Source organism: Mytilus californianus, unplaced genomic scaffold, assembly GCF_021869535.1.
Source record: "Mytilus californianus isolate M0D057914Y unplaced genomic scaffold, xbMytCali1.0.p SCAF_3, whole genome shotgun sequence".
NCBI classification, from domain to species: domain Eukaryota; kingdom Metazoa; phylum Mollusca; class Bivalvia; order Mytilida; family Mytilidae; genus Mytilus; species Mytilus californianus.
In genome coordinates, this window is record NW_026262679.1 from 52,620,240 (window position 1) to 52,633,935 (window position 13,696).

Consider the following 13,696-nt stretch of genomic DNA (forward strand, 5'->3'; position numbering starts at 1 on the left):
GTTATGTAAGGATCTGTAAAGTTATATACAAACTCGGAACGTATTACAATTTCCGTATCTTAAACGTCACCCTAACAGAAATTCCCCGGGGAACTTTGTTATAAACAATGCCATATTTTCGGTACCTGTTGTAACAAATATTATATATCCTTAATCACGTTAGGTAAACATACTGTGATATCATAAGTCCATTACTAGGGCCCTAGTAATGGACTTCTGATCACTTCTGGTAATCGAACTGGTAATATTTGTTCCAGTGGAACTAATATTGTGTAGGAACTTCATGACAGCACATACTATTCATATGCGCCATATATAAATGATCTTTCCGGAGGCATGTATAGTATCTGGGTACTACATACGTCTCTCTGATCTTCCTGGTCATGTAATCAGATATCGAAATATTGTAACCATCAATGACAAGAAATGCTTTATATATAATGAGCATGAATCAAAAGTCAAGCCCTAAAATTCAAGTCAGTCTACCAACCTATCATATTTTCTAACATGTCCAAACAAATCAGAACTTGAGACTGAACTCTCGGAAAATCTAAAGGGAACAGTACTTAACATCAACAAAATAACAGTAAAAAAAATTTTTTTCCATATACTTTAACAAAGTATATATGTGTCCGACGACTTACAGAAAAGAGCGACGATTTACAGAAAAGAACAGAAAAGGACCGAAAAGGACCAAAAAGAATAGAAAAGAACCGAAAAGGAAATCTATTTTTTTTTTTTGCAATCGAAGGAGACTAGCAAATTGCAAAATCATTAAAGTCTATAAATGAAAAGATAGTTTCCAAAAAAACTTTTTTATTAGGTTTTGAAACCTTATATTGCGACAGGACTAACTTACAATTGAAAAATTACCCTCTTATTATTACAGGTAGGGTCGGATGCCTATCTTATATACTACAAATAGGGGCTATTCAAATGAATTTTGAAAAAGCTCATACATTAATTTATATGTTATATCTATTTAAGTATTTAACAATATCGACTGCATCTTTCATCCGCTTTCTCTTCCCTTTCCCAATCTGGTACTGAGATTTTTTGCCTCTCCAATCTGTATAGACTTAAACAATTTTCTATCTCCATGTGCATTACCTCACGTTTTTCATTCTCCTTAGATCTCTTGTTTAATTTCTCTTTCTACTTCATGCGTCTTACTATCTCTCTGGCACCCTTTCTCATTTAACTTATAAATATATAGACGAACTATTTACATATATATACATATAATTACACTAAATTGCGCACAGGTTTTTTTATTTTTTAATAATCTCCATGCACAAGTTATTGCTATTTAAAAAATATAATATGCATATGAACAAATATTTTAATAATAAGATTAAAATCCTTGATAAAAAATATAAATGATAATTTATCAAACTGGTCCAATTTTAATTTTTTAACTTCGACCAGGCCTTGGAGAAGACATTTTCGAAGAAAGAACTAAAATAACACTGAAGTGTACTTTCTAGCTCATCTAGCTTTAAGCGTCATGCCAAGTATTGTCATTACTTAAAACTATTGGATATCAAAAAACCATCAGATATCTTCTAAGAAACAATTTCGACATTTAAACGAAATCTTTTACTAATGATACTGGGAAGATCCATAACTAATTTACAGTTTTTGTGGTCAAACCAAAGTAAGAAATGACCACCACAAAGGAACATAAATAGAACCATACACATAGTACATGCATGCAGGTTGTCAGATACCATCTCGCATATTAAAATCACATCATGCAGAAATGACCTAATGTGTTCCTCTCCTAATTATGAGTTTTGCTGCAATATCCAAAATCAAAGTTGTGGAACATATTTTATTAGAATCGTTGGTAATCCATGCAATTAGTGTCTCCTCCATGAGAGTCTTCAACATTAAAACTAAATATTAAATAAACGACACTGCTAATTTTTAGTGTTTGGTACAGGTTGGCTATCACTGTACAACACAGTTTAACCATGGAAGTATTATATGTCAATATTATACTTCCATGGTTTAACATAGAACCCTATAAGAAAAACAGAGAACTATTTTTGTCAGAAAACACTGTCAAACATCCAAATATACTATCCACACTGATCTGTGTCCACACTTTTATAGTTTTAAAATAAAACTGTTATCACAGAGATATGTCTCGCCTTTTTGTAATTTTGATAATGCAAATGTTGAAATTAAAATAGCAATACTTTAACATGCAAGTTATGCAAATATTCAAAGTCGATGAACCATGACTGAAGGTACATGGCTAAACAATCTCCATGGAATGAGATGTGCCAATGCTAATACAACTGCATACCAAATACCATTGACTTATTATAAGTCGTTCCCTTTAAACAAACCTAAACACAAACATGACAAACATTAACTTGTGAACTATGTAAAAGTTTCAAAGTCAATGAATCATGATCAGGGGTGGGGCTATATAATCTCCATGGAAACAATACTTGCAATTGCCAACAAATTTGCATACCAAATATCATTGACTTAACATTAGCAGTTCATCTTAAACTGATCTAATCACAAACTAATACATGTAAACTAAGCAAAAGTTTCAAAGTCAATAGACCATGACTGAGGGGGCGGGGCCAAATATTCTCCATGGAAATGAGATGTGCTAATGCTTATACAACTGAACACCAATTAACATTGGCCTACCACTAATGGTTCCCCTTGAACTGACCTAATCACAAACTAATACATGTTAACTTAGCAAAATTTTCAAAGTCTATAGACCATGACTAAGGGGGCGGAGCCAAATAATCTCCATAAAAAATGAGATATGTCAATGCTTATACAACTGCATACCAAATATCATTGACCTACCACCAGTGGTTCCCCATAAATTGACCTAATCACAAACTAATACATGTAAACTTTGAAAAGTTTCAAAGTCAATAGACCTTGACTGAGGGGGCGGGGCCAAATAATCTTCATGGTAATGATATGTGCCAATGCTAATACAACTGCATACCGCCAAATATCATTGACCTACCACTAGTGGTTCACCATGAACTAGACTTAATCACAAACTAATACATTATTGACGCCATCGCCGTCGCCGACGCCGACGCCAGAAACAGCATACCTATGTCTCGCTTTTTGACTCCGTCAAGGCGAGACAATAAAACGAAAAACGCAGAAAGGGAGAAAAATCAATATTTAAGGACAATTAATATTAAGGAGTTGATTTCCAATTAAGTTATCTTAACATATTTGTTGGTCGTATATGGCTGATCTATTTCCGCTAACATTTTCTTCAAATCTATAATACTTTTCAAAAGTCAAAAATCAAGTTTACAGTTTATTTATTTAATGACAATTAGTCGCATCTGGGACTTACATGAATAATACAGTCTCTTGGTCACAGGTTGTTAATTCCTTCATTTTTTTTTAAATTCAAAGACTAATTGCTAGTTTTATTTAAAAACAGCAACATTATTTTAATAAAATGCTTATTGTATTTCGATACTATGCGAATAAAAGTCTTTGATGTGTTCATCAAAAGGCACATTTTGTTTTATGGTGTATAACAGGAGTGATTTATGTTGTACAGTGTGCAAATGATTACTTGTACATATATAAAAAAAAATTTTTTACTGAGTTTTTAACCAAGTTATAACACTGTCTTTTTTGTTTGTTTTGGTGTCCACATATCCCTATAAAATGTACAATCTAAGTTACAGTTATGCGTTCATTTATTACGAGGAATTGTTAACAATATCAAAATTTCGTGTGTATATAAATATGAAATAAATATATGTATGCTCTTTTCTGTTTCTTTTCGGTTCTTTTCTGTTCTTTTTGGTCCTTTTTGGTCCTTTTCTGTTCTTTTCTGTAAATCGTCGCTCTTTTCTGTAAATCGTTGGACCGAGTATATATAGGTGATTGTTTTAGAGACAAGTGCCTGTGCATTTTAATTGGGTAGATATATGTAAGACTCGCATCCATGGCAGGTTCCAGATCTATGACAGATTCCAAATCTATGGTAAGTATGAGGGACCATGCCATCCCTATGACAGGGTTCCAGCTATGTATAATCACCTTGTTATAGTTTCCAAAACTCTAGAAAGATTATTGTACTTGACAATTCTCAACAAGTGCTTTCTTTTTGAATGTCGCATTTAAACCTTTTAGTTTCTGACGTAATGGGTAATAGAGTTGAAAAATCAAGGTTGTCTTCATGGCGAATTTTGGTAAAAGTTTTCATATGGGAAATTGAAACTAATTGAATAATTATTTGAACTCTTAAGCGAAAAATGCTTATCAAGGTCGTCGAGAAACTCTAATGTAACCTCCCCCTTTTCTCTTCAATGAACATTTTAAGTACAAAACATAAAAAAACACAAACAAACAAACAATTAAGGAAGGAGTTATCAAAGTAAATGTCAGAATGTGAACGGATGAACACAATTCTGATAATATAGGAATGTAAGGTAAATAGTAACAGTACCATGCATGAGTACATATAACGTATAGGATAATTGTATATTAACTTCTGTATCTGTATGTTTACACAGCACAGGAACCGTTGGTAGTTTTCTTCGCACTCGAAGGAGAGCAACGGGATTTAATCCAACTGTTTGAGGGCGTCTCTGAAACACTATAATAATGTCTTTACGTACTTTGTATACTTTTGGTTTCAATCTATACTGGAACAGTTCAAAAATACTGTTTCATTGTTTGCACTGAATATTTTGGTTAGCTTTTGAATTTATTTTTTTGTCTTATTGTCGTTCAACAATGTTTGTTCTTATATTTTTTTGTTTAATCTACCTCTTATGGCTCATGAATGGGTTGATATGATCGCTCGGTAATGTGGCCGGAACATGCCTCTCAACCACTTTGTAAAAAATTACAGGAGTTGCTAAACATTGCTTTCTTCAAGGGACTTTTGTCGTGCTGAATGTATCAAATACGCAAGCAAGTTGGAATAGTACCACGCTCATAGCACAAACAAGACCCCTTCATTGATTGATTGATTGGTGTTTTAACGCCACTTTCAACACTATTGTGCTATTTCGTGGCGGTCAGTTTTTATTTGTGGAGGAAGCCGGAGTGCCCGGAGAGAAACCACCGACCTCCGGTAGGAAAACTGACAAGACCCCTTCATCTCAAACATGTGTATATATGGGTCAATACTGAGGTCAAATTTCAACCAAACAAAACCGTTCATATATATCCTGAGGCAGTCGAAACTAGTTCCGCTTTTGGCGTACAATCCTCCCTCTCTTTCCATTTCATATAAAATAGGGAGATGTGGTATGACTGACAATGAGACAACTATCCATCAGATACAAAATGACGTAGATGTAACCCACTATAGGTCACTGTACGGTCTTCAACAAACCCAACCAGAAAAGCAAGCCACAAAATACATGTTCATTGTATATCATCGTTTCATGTTCATCACCTATTAATGAAGGTTTTGAGTGCAGGATTATAAAATACAAACAAACAACAATTCAACATCGCAACGATGTAGTCTTTTTGCGTTGATGTGGCGTAAAGCAATCATCAATCAACCAACCAATCAATCAATCAAACTCGTAGAAAATATACTTACATTCACAATGTTCAATCATGTTTTTTCTCTTCGTAGGACAGTATAGAATGAATCCTTTTAGTCGATTACACAAAAACAAACGTGTTGCTGGTAAAATTCTTTTGGTTCAATATAATGCACACTTCTTAAATTCAATTTCAGCTTAAAAGATAAAATAACTTCATTGACATTCAAGTATGATGATGTTAAATGACATACCGGTACTCTAAAATAATTTCTGTTATATTGAAATATTGAATTTATATTAAAGTTGATATACATAAATTCCACTGTACTCAATATATTTATTTACTTACACCAACATACTGCATATACCCGGACCTTCTTAAGTGGACTTAAATCATATTAAAACAAGCCGGCTGTATTATCGAATCATCTGTTGTTGGTTATGATGTAATAGTCGGAGTCAAATCGATTTACAACCAAAATCATGTAACAGTTAATCCCTTTTAAAAGTGCCAAATTCTATTCTAGTGTTAATTCTATGTGGAAATGGGTTATTTTAATCAGGGGCTGAAACCAAAATTACTACGGTTAACTGAACTCCTGCAAAATCTACATTAAAGTTACCGGTGTAAGCTGTTTCACACGAGCAAAATGTATTTTAATACCCAACGAACGATGCAACAGGGCACCACATGACAGACTCTTCAAAGAGTTGTTTCTATGATTTTTAACACACAAACAATTAGTTTGACACGCAAAGAGCCTGGCACTCTCCGTACACGAAGCACCACATTTAGCATCTCTATTTATACGTATTCATACGTCACGCACAGGCTTATTTTGACCACAAGGCGTTATAAGCTTTTTCAATGGACTTTTTCCACATTGAAAAAAACTAAAACGAATTTATCTTCCTCGGCTAAGCGGAATAAAAAATAGTCTGTTCTGATTGTAAAAAATACGTTGAAAGATCCAGATAAAAAAATTTAAAAATCGGCTCACTTTGCCCTCGGGAAAACACTGTTTTTTAATTGTAATAGAGGGATGTAGTTATTTTTTGCACTATAGTAACGAACATTCCATTCGATAATACAAAATAAATAGTTTTATCGGTTCCTTATCTGTGCAGGGATAAAGAACGACACAAACAATACAACTCTCATCCAGTTCGCTTCTTCAATTTTTAAAGACAGTATTTTGACGAAAAGTTTTAACCTCCGCTTAATAGATGACATCCTTTATCCTTCACTAATTCGCCGTTTTGGTGACCTTCAGGGTCGCATATTCAGCTAGCTTTTAACAATGCCACAGAGACACTAACTTCTGTTTTGCATCTTTTTGATTTAATATGTTAAATATGTTAAAATTGCTATAGGAGTACGTCATAAACAGGGTTGGACATGATTTTAAATTCACCTGCTTAGAAGTGAAAAACTTGACCGAAAGCTTTGTCCTCATTAGACAATTGTCTATTGGTACATGCAGAAATGAACGACTTGTTCGAAAACCGGATGAAATAGATGAAAGAAACGTGCTTTCTGTTTACTTTTAATACTCAAGAATGACCATTGGCTATTTCTATGATTGAGGTTGTGACCAGTGTCTTCTTGTTACATTTTTACCTCTAACGGTCAGATATATCTTTTCTGGCCTCAAATTACTGATATTCGTAACTGTGATCATCTGTTCTAGATTTCGATTAAATCCGTGTAATCTTTTGCGTTTTTTAACGCGCAATGGCTTCAGTGTTATTTTAGGGTCTAGTATATAGATTAATGCCGCGATCACATTAACACGATTGCATTTCAGCTGTTACAAAACAAATTGTCAAAGACTTCTTATTTCCCGAAATTGAAGTTTACAGTTCAAACAATTTCAAAAGCGCTTTTGTGAAATACAAAATTATAACAGTGTCACGTACAGAACTGGGGCAATGACATTACTATTGTTTAAACATCACCGCGTTTCAAACTTTATGAAAATATCGCAATTTATATTATTATGATCAGACCTCTATATGTCAGTGGCATTAAACCGTAATTGGCTGTCGATTGAATTTAATACATTTGATTTTGACAATTTGCTTTCTATATATCAGCTTAGAAGTTATTCAGTATATTTACTTGCATCATCTGTCTTAGCTTACAATGAAAAATATTAAAAGCAACAGTATTTTCAGTCGAATGTTAGCAATCTTTATCGTTCTAAATTATGGCAATATTAGAATTCATAAACAATGTCTCTATTATTGTTAAAAAATCATAATTTATCTGATGAATTTCATAATGACATTGTCAAAGTTGTACGCAAGGACCTTTTTGATTGAGTCGAGTTTCGTGCTTTGGTCTGTTTTTATATATAATATGAATGTATAAACCGGTGCATGAACGAATGCATATCTTGCTTGTTTTGTCCTGAAAAATTTATTGGCATCACTTTCACACATATCACACAAACACACATACACACTCACATACATATACATCAAGAAATGAGAGAATGAAGAACAGCAACAAAAGCACCTTTCGTGGACATTTCCTTGTGTTTCATACCCTTTTTAATTGTATGTACACAAATCTCATATCAGTGCTTAATTTAACAATTCATCCTTCTTGACGAAATCTAGTAAATATTTGCAGGAATCTGAATGTGACCAGACTGAAGAATATTCCATCAACACGCGTAATGTTTAATGTAAGTCTTGTTGAACAAAAACAAAAATTCTCAAGGGCGCACGAAGCTGTACCAATATTTCCAATTTATTCGCAAACTTTTAAAGTCAGTTCAAAATTACTTTACCTGAAGTTGTTAATAAATCCAAAGTTAAAAAAAATAAAACAAAATGCAAGACAAACTTCATTGTGTGACAGATATTGATGAAATGCAATATATCGGTATCTACAATATAAGAAACTACTACCGATTACAGTTAGGTATCATCTGTAATATTAAAAACAGATTTAAGTTCTTTCATACGGGAGTTGTACCTTGTAATGAAATTAAAGTTATGCCAGTCTCTAATGGTAGAATCTGTTATATACGAAGTGCATGCAAGATCAAGGGTTGATGTACAAGTTCTGTAATGGTGCACAATGGCATCATCCGGATCTATCTCATATGAAGTATAGTTCTGACTGTCTGGCCATGCCCTGCTGACATGATGGATCCCTACTTCAAATATCTTATAAGGTTGAACTATCAATTTACTACGAATTTTACTGGTTCCTTCTGTTCTATAATTGTGTTCGAGAACATCAAAAGTAGTATTGCCTTTTGCTTCTGGATTTCTGATAAAGATTGCACTACGGAATCTGAATGCTGCGATTCGTCCATCCGAAGATCTTTTCTGTTCTATCAAATTACGTAAAGAGTACTCTGAATTGTGAGAAACTATATATTCGTCTAAGTCTGTAAAGGCTAGATATTTGAAGTAAAACATTCCTCGATATAAGCAATCGTTGATGGCAATGGATTGGCCATAATACCAAACGTGATTGCTTTCAACCGGAAGTACCCACGGGATTATGGTAATGGTACTACGGTCCTCTAGATATTCTAAAATGGAATTTAAGTTCGAAGAAATATTGTACACATAAAATATCAAATGATCTATGCCGAGTGCATTTGTTAGAGATATGAATTTAAGAAACTGAGTTGGTTTTATATCGCCATAAAGCGGAGGAATACAAACTCCAAACTTTCCAATATCTTCTTTTTCTTTTTCTCTTTTAGACGAACTTGTCTTTAACAATGGAATCATAGTGGATAGATGATTTCCATGTGACAAGTCATTATTTTTTATGAAAATTTTACAAGGAATAATCTCCAATTCATTCATTGGTATTTTGCATGATAATATCCATCCACCATGGGTAAAATGGTGATTTTCACACATTTCGTAGAATATCACCGGTTCGGAAAAGTACTTGTCTTTATTTGCACCATAAGCAAAATTACAAGAAAGGTTGAGGTTCTGTTTGAAATCTCGACCATTGATCATTGATATCATTCGTACATGTGGTATTCCAGTGCGGTTATCGAAGAAGGCCGAGTAAACATATACATTTCCAAGCGTATGGTATGGTCGCAACAAAAGTTCTTCGTAATCTTGATTTTGCATACAATTGTCAAATAAAGGATGACCTATTCGAAGTTGTTCTGGTCTTCTGTGGCTTTTCATGTGGCGAATCACTTGTTCAGGTCGTATCTTAAAATTGCTATCTTGTGTAGTGTGCAAATTATGCAGTAAATAAAATGCAATCATTATCGAAAGCAAGTATGCACAGAATACCACTATGGCAATTGTTTTCAATCGTGGACACTTCATTATATTCTATATTAACATATCATCTATTGTTAGTAATCACGAAGGAATTGGCGTAACTTGTTTCCATTATTATTAATTTATTCCATGTTGACAAATTTTAAAAGCAAATCACACACTATTTCTGTACTGATATTCAAGTCCACATACCGCATGCACTCAATCGTGTAAGCTCTTTAAAAATTAACAGTAAGGTTTGAATTTTTGATCTCTAAATACAAAGTAATGTAATACTTGATAATCAATAAAATTTCCAAAAGCTAGTTCCAGTTGTCTTTCTTTACAGTATATACAATAATCTAAACATTTTCTTTGTTGCATCCTTTTAGCGACTTAAAACACAAAGCAAAACTAAAAGTTAAAGATATGACAAACATCTAATAATGGTATGGATTTTGCACATTGTTGAAAGCTATACGGTGGCCTATAGATGCAAAAATCTTATAATGGTATGAATTTTGCTTATTGTTGACGGTCGTAAGGTGATCCATATTTGCTAATTTTTACATAAACTCTTAGGTCTCTGGTGGATATTTGTCTCAAAGACTAACACGACGAGTGAAGCTAATAAAACAAGGACTGTTTACCTTTAAGAGCACCTAATTTCCCCTCTAGGATTAAGGAGTTTGGTTTGTGTTATTCTTGCTTTAGTTTTTTTTTCTGTTACTGTCCTATTATATTTTTCAACGTCTTTTTTTGTTTTTTATGGTAACGGTGATGTCCAGAAAATTGTTTTCGTTTCAAACTTTTACATTTGATCATGTATTATATGGTAAGAAGGAGGTCTACATGTACCGATGATTAACAAATTTTTGCTATGTCTTTGGGTAAGAGAAACGATTTACAAAATTCGCTTTTGTATGGCTCTTTACTAGCGGATATGTTTGATGGACGGATTTCAACGGAAGTAACAGAGTAACTGATGGAGCTGAAACTGTCTTTACTTCCGAATACATTGAGTACCCTAAATGATTTCTATTGCAAAAATGAATTCGGTGTTCCAAATAAAGCTTCCGATGATGTCATTAAAACGCAAATGTTAATAGCAAAATAAGATATCAGTTTTATTTTTGTTGATCTTTTTTTAAACAAAATTCATAGTAATTTTCGAGGAATCACAATTTAAAGCGGAAAAGTATATTTACAATGCTCTGCATGTGTATGGTTTACCTTTATAGAATTTTCACAAATTTTAATTGATTATACCCCTAGATGCATACATGTTACACTGTCAATAACGCCTTCTGTAGAGAAGTTCCTGCAATTCGGGTATACTATAGAATAGATAAATTTAATCAAAAATATATGTTGTTTATGGTTCCTTGAATCCTTCCACAATCTAATTAAAATTTAGATCTCAGATTTCGTCATGCTCGTAAGAGTATAAATGAGTCACGATAGATCTGAATTTTAATCGGATGGGTCCTTCCATTAATTGTTGAGAGAAAAAATAGAAAGATACAAAAGCCTGTGAGGTTCGGATTTAGGTGATGGAAATCATAAATGAAGGTCTGGATGGGGTTTACAGAATAGAGCATAATGGGCCAATACTGCAGAAAAATGGAAAAAAAAAGAAAGAATAGAGAATAATGGATTGCTTAAATATAAGGAATAGAGAATAATGGGTAAACAATATAAAGAATAGAGAAAAATAAAATAAAAAATGAAACCATACCGAAATGAAGGACCACAATCCAGACCCTCATAAATAGGACATACAACATCGTACCTAAAGAAAAACATAGAGCAAGCCAAACTGAACGAGTTATTCGTGATGAAAATAGTTGTTCAATAGGAATAAGCAGCTCCTGTCCAACCAATGGCAGTCGTTATGCTACTAATTACATGAATACTTCCTTGAGTCCATTGAGCGTGCTTTCAGGACCGGTGAGCATTATTTTGATACGTATTTTAAATTTTTTTATTATTGATTTGCCTGTACTTCTGTTTTTTTCTCTCCGATATACCGGTATTATAGAGACTTTATATATGCTGATATTTTGTACGTTCCTTTATATACCATTCTTATTCTACTGATCGAAACTTACTTAAGGTGGCTCGGGAGTCTTCCTCCATTTTGGATTTTGAAATAGCAGATAACGTTGGTCTAGATATTTGATGAAATGTGCAAATTTTGAGAGTAGTATGTAATTTATGTGTAAGACTTTTGATGGAAATATAGAAAGTTGTGTGTTTTATCATAATTACGGCTGTAATTTCTAAAAAATACCTTATTTGTGATTGATTATTTTTTTTGCAACTTTGCCAAATAAGGGGAGATAACCCAGATAAAGTAATTTTTATAATAGAAAGTGTTGTGAATTTACCTATTTTAATCTGTAGCAAGAAAATAAGTTCGGTTACCCCGTTTTTTCTTTTTCTTATCTGAAAGCATGTTATAAGAGCTATCTTCTCACATTTTATCTTAAAATTCTATCATGTAGTTTTCTTTTTATCACACACAATTTAATTTTCCATGCATAATCGATACAAAATCTGACAATTTTGCACAACCTGTAGCGTGAAAAAAAGTCCGGTGACCCATACTTTTTATTATATTTTTGAAAAAAGCATGATAAAAACTTCATTATGACAAATTATTAAAAAATTCTATCAATTTTAATTAAGACGCCATAGCCACCTTAAGAGAAAGGGTCGAGACATTTATAAGTAATCTAACCCTACAACGTTTTTTTATGCGCATGTCACATGTCAGTGGTTGTTTTTATGGGTTTTATTCTGTAATTTATTGAATTAAGTCTTGATTGTAGTTTTTTGTTTGAAACCGTCCCTGTTAAATTTATTCACATCCTTTCTTGACTCAACTGATTTATAGTTTAAGTTGCCAGAATATTTTCACTATAAATAAGAAGATGTGGTATGAGTGCCAATAAAACAACTCTCCATCCAAGTCACAATGTGTAAAAAGTAAACAATTATAGATCAAAGTACGGCCTTCAACTCGGAGCCTTGGCTCACACCGAACAGCAAGCTATAAAGGGCCCCAAAATGACTAGTGTAAAACAATTCAAAAAGGAAAACCAACGGTCTAATCTATATAAAAAACGAGAAACGAAAAACACTTATGAACCACACCAACAAACGACAATCACTGAACAACAGGATCCTGACTTAGGACAGGTGCATACAAATGCAGCGGGTTTAAACGCTTTAACAGGCGTCAACCTTCACCCTAACCTGTAAACAGTAGTGTTACATTACAACATAAAAAGACACACTAGTTTTGTATACTGTTGTGATTTGGTGTGTTTGCTCGTCAATGCTCTTTACTTTCATTATTGAAAATCAATAATGTTCTTAGTTTAAACCATTGAAAAGGGTCAATGCACTTTAGTTTGATCATAGAAAATCGTTTACAAAATAGGAATATATTTCAAGAGAGAACCAATGGTCTGATTTAAGGTAAAATTAAAAAAAAGGAAAACAATTATGACAGATATTAAACGAAGACTAGCACTGTTTTTTTGAGATTTTGAAATTTCAAATATTTTGGCATCGAACACCTTGCTGTTATTGTATAAATGCGCATCTGACGTAGTAAATTTGGGACCGTTAACGTGATTAAAAGAGGTTGACTCATCAAATCGGTAATAAGGTAAAAAAAATAACTGCAAATAAATATTACTGAAAACTATATTGAAGATAGATGTCTAATCATTTACTACCTCTAAGGGTTGACTTGGGTATAGAAATATGGTTACCTCGACTTTTCCAATACAGTAGTACACCCATGTAAAAAAAAATAGGCGTTCTTTGGCTGTTCGAGATGTATAAATACACAGCCATGTCCGGTTGAAACTGAAAGGGCCGATAAAAGCTTCGTG

General features: G+C 33.1%; 1 protein-coding gene across 1 annotated transcript; it reads right to left on the reverse strand.

The window, feature by feature from the left end:
• Nucleotides 1-8,248: 8,248 nt before the first annotated feature.
• On the reverse strand, nt 8,249-9,999 carry LOC127734845 (beta-1,4-galactosyltransferase galt-1-like). Its single transcript, XM_052244877.1, has one exon. The coding sequence runs from the start codon at nt 9,852-9,854 to the stop codon at nt 8,457-8,459; it is 1,398 nt and encodes a 465-aa protein (XP_052100837.1). The 5' UTR covers nt 9,855-9,999; the 3' UTR covers nt 8,249-8,456.
• Nucleotides 10,000-13,696: the final 3,697 nt, after the last annotated feature.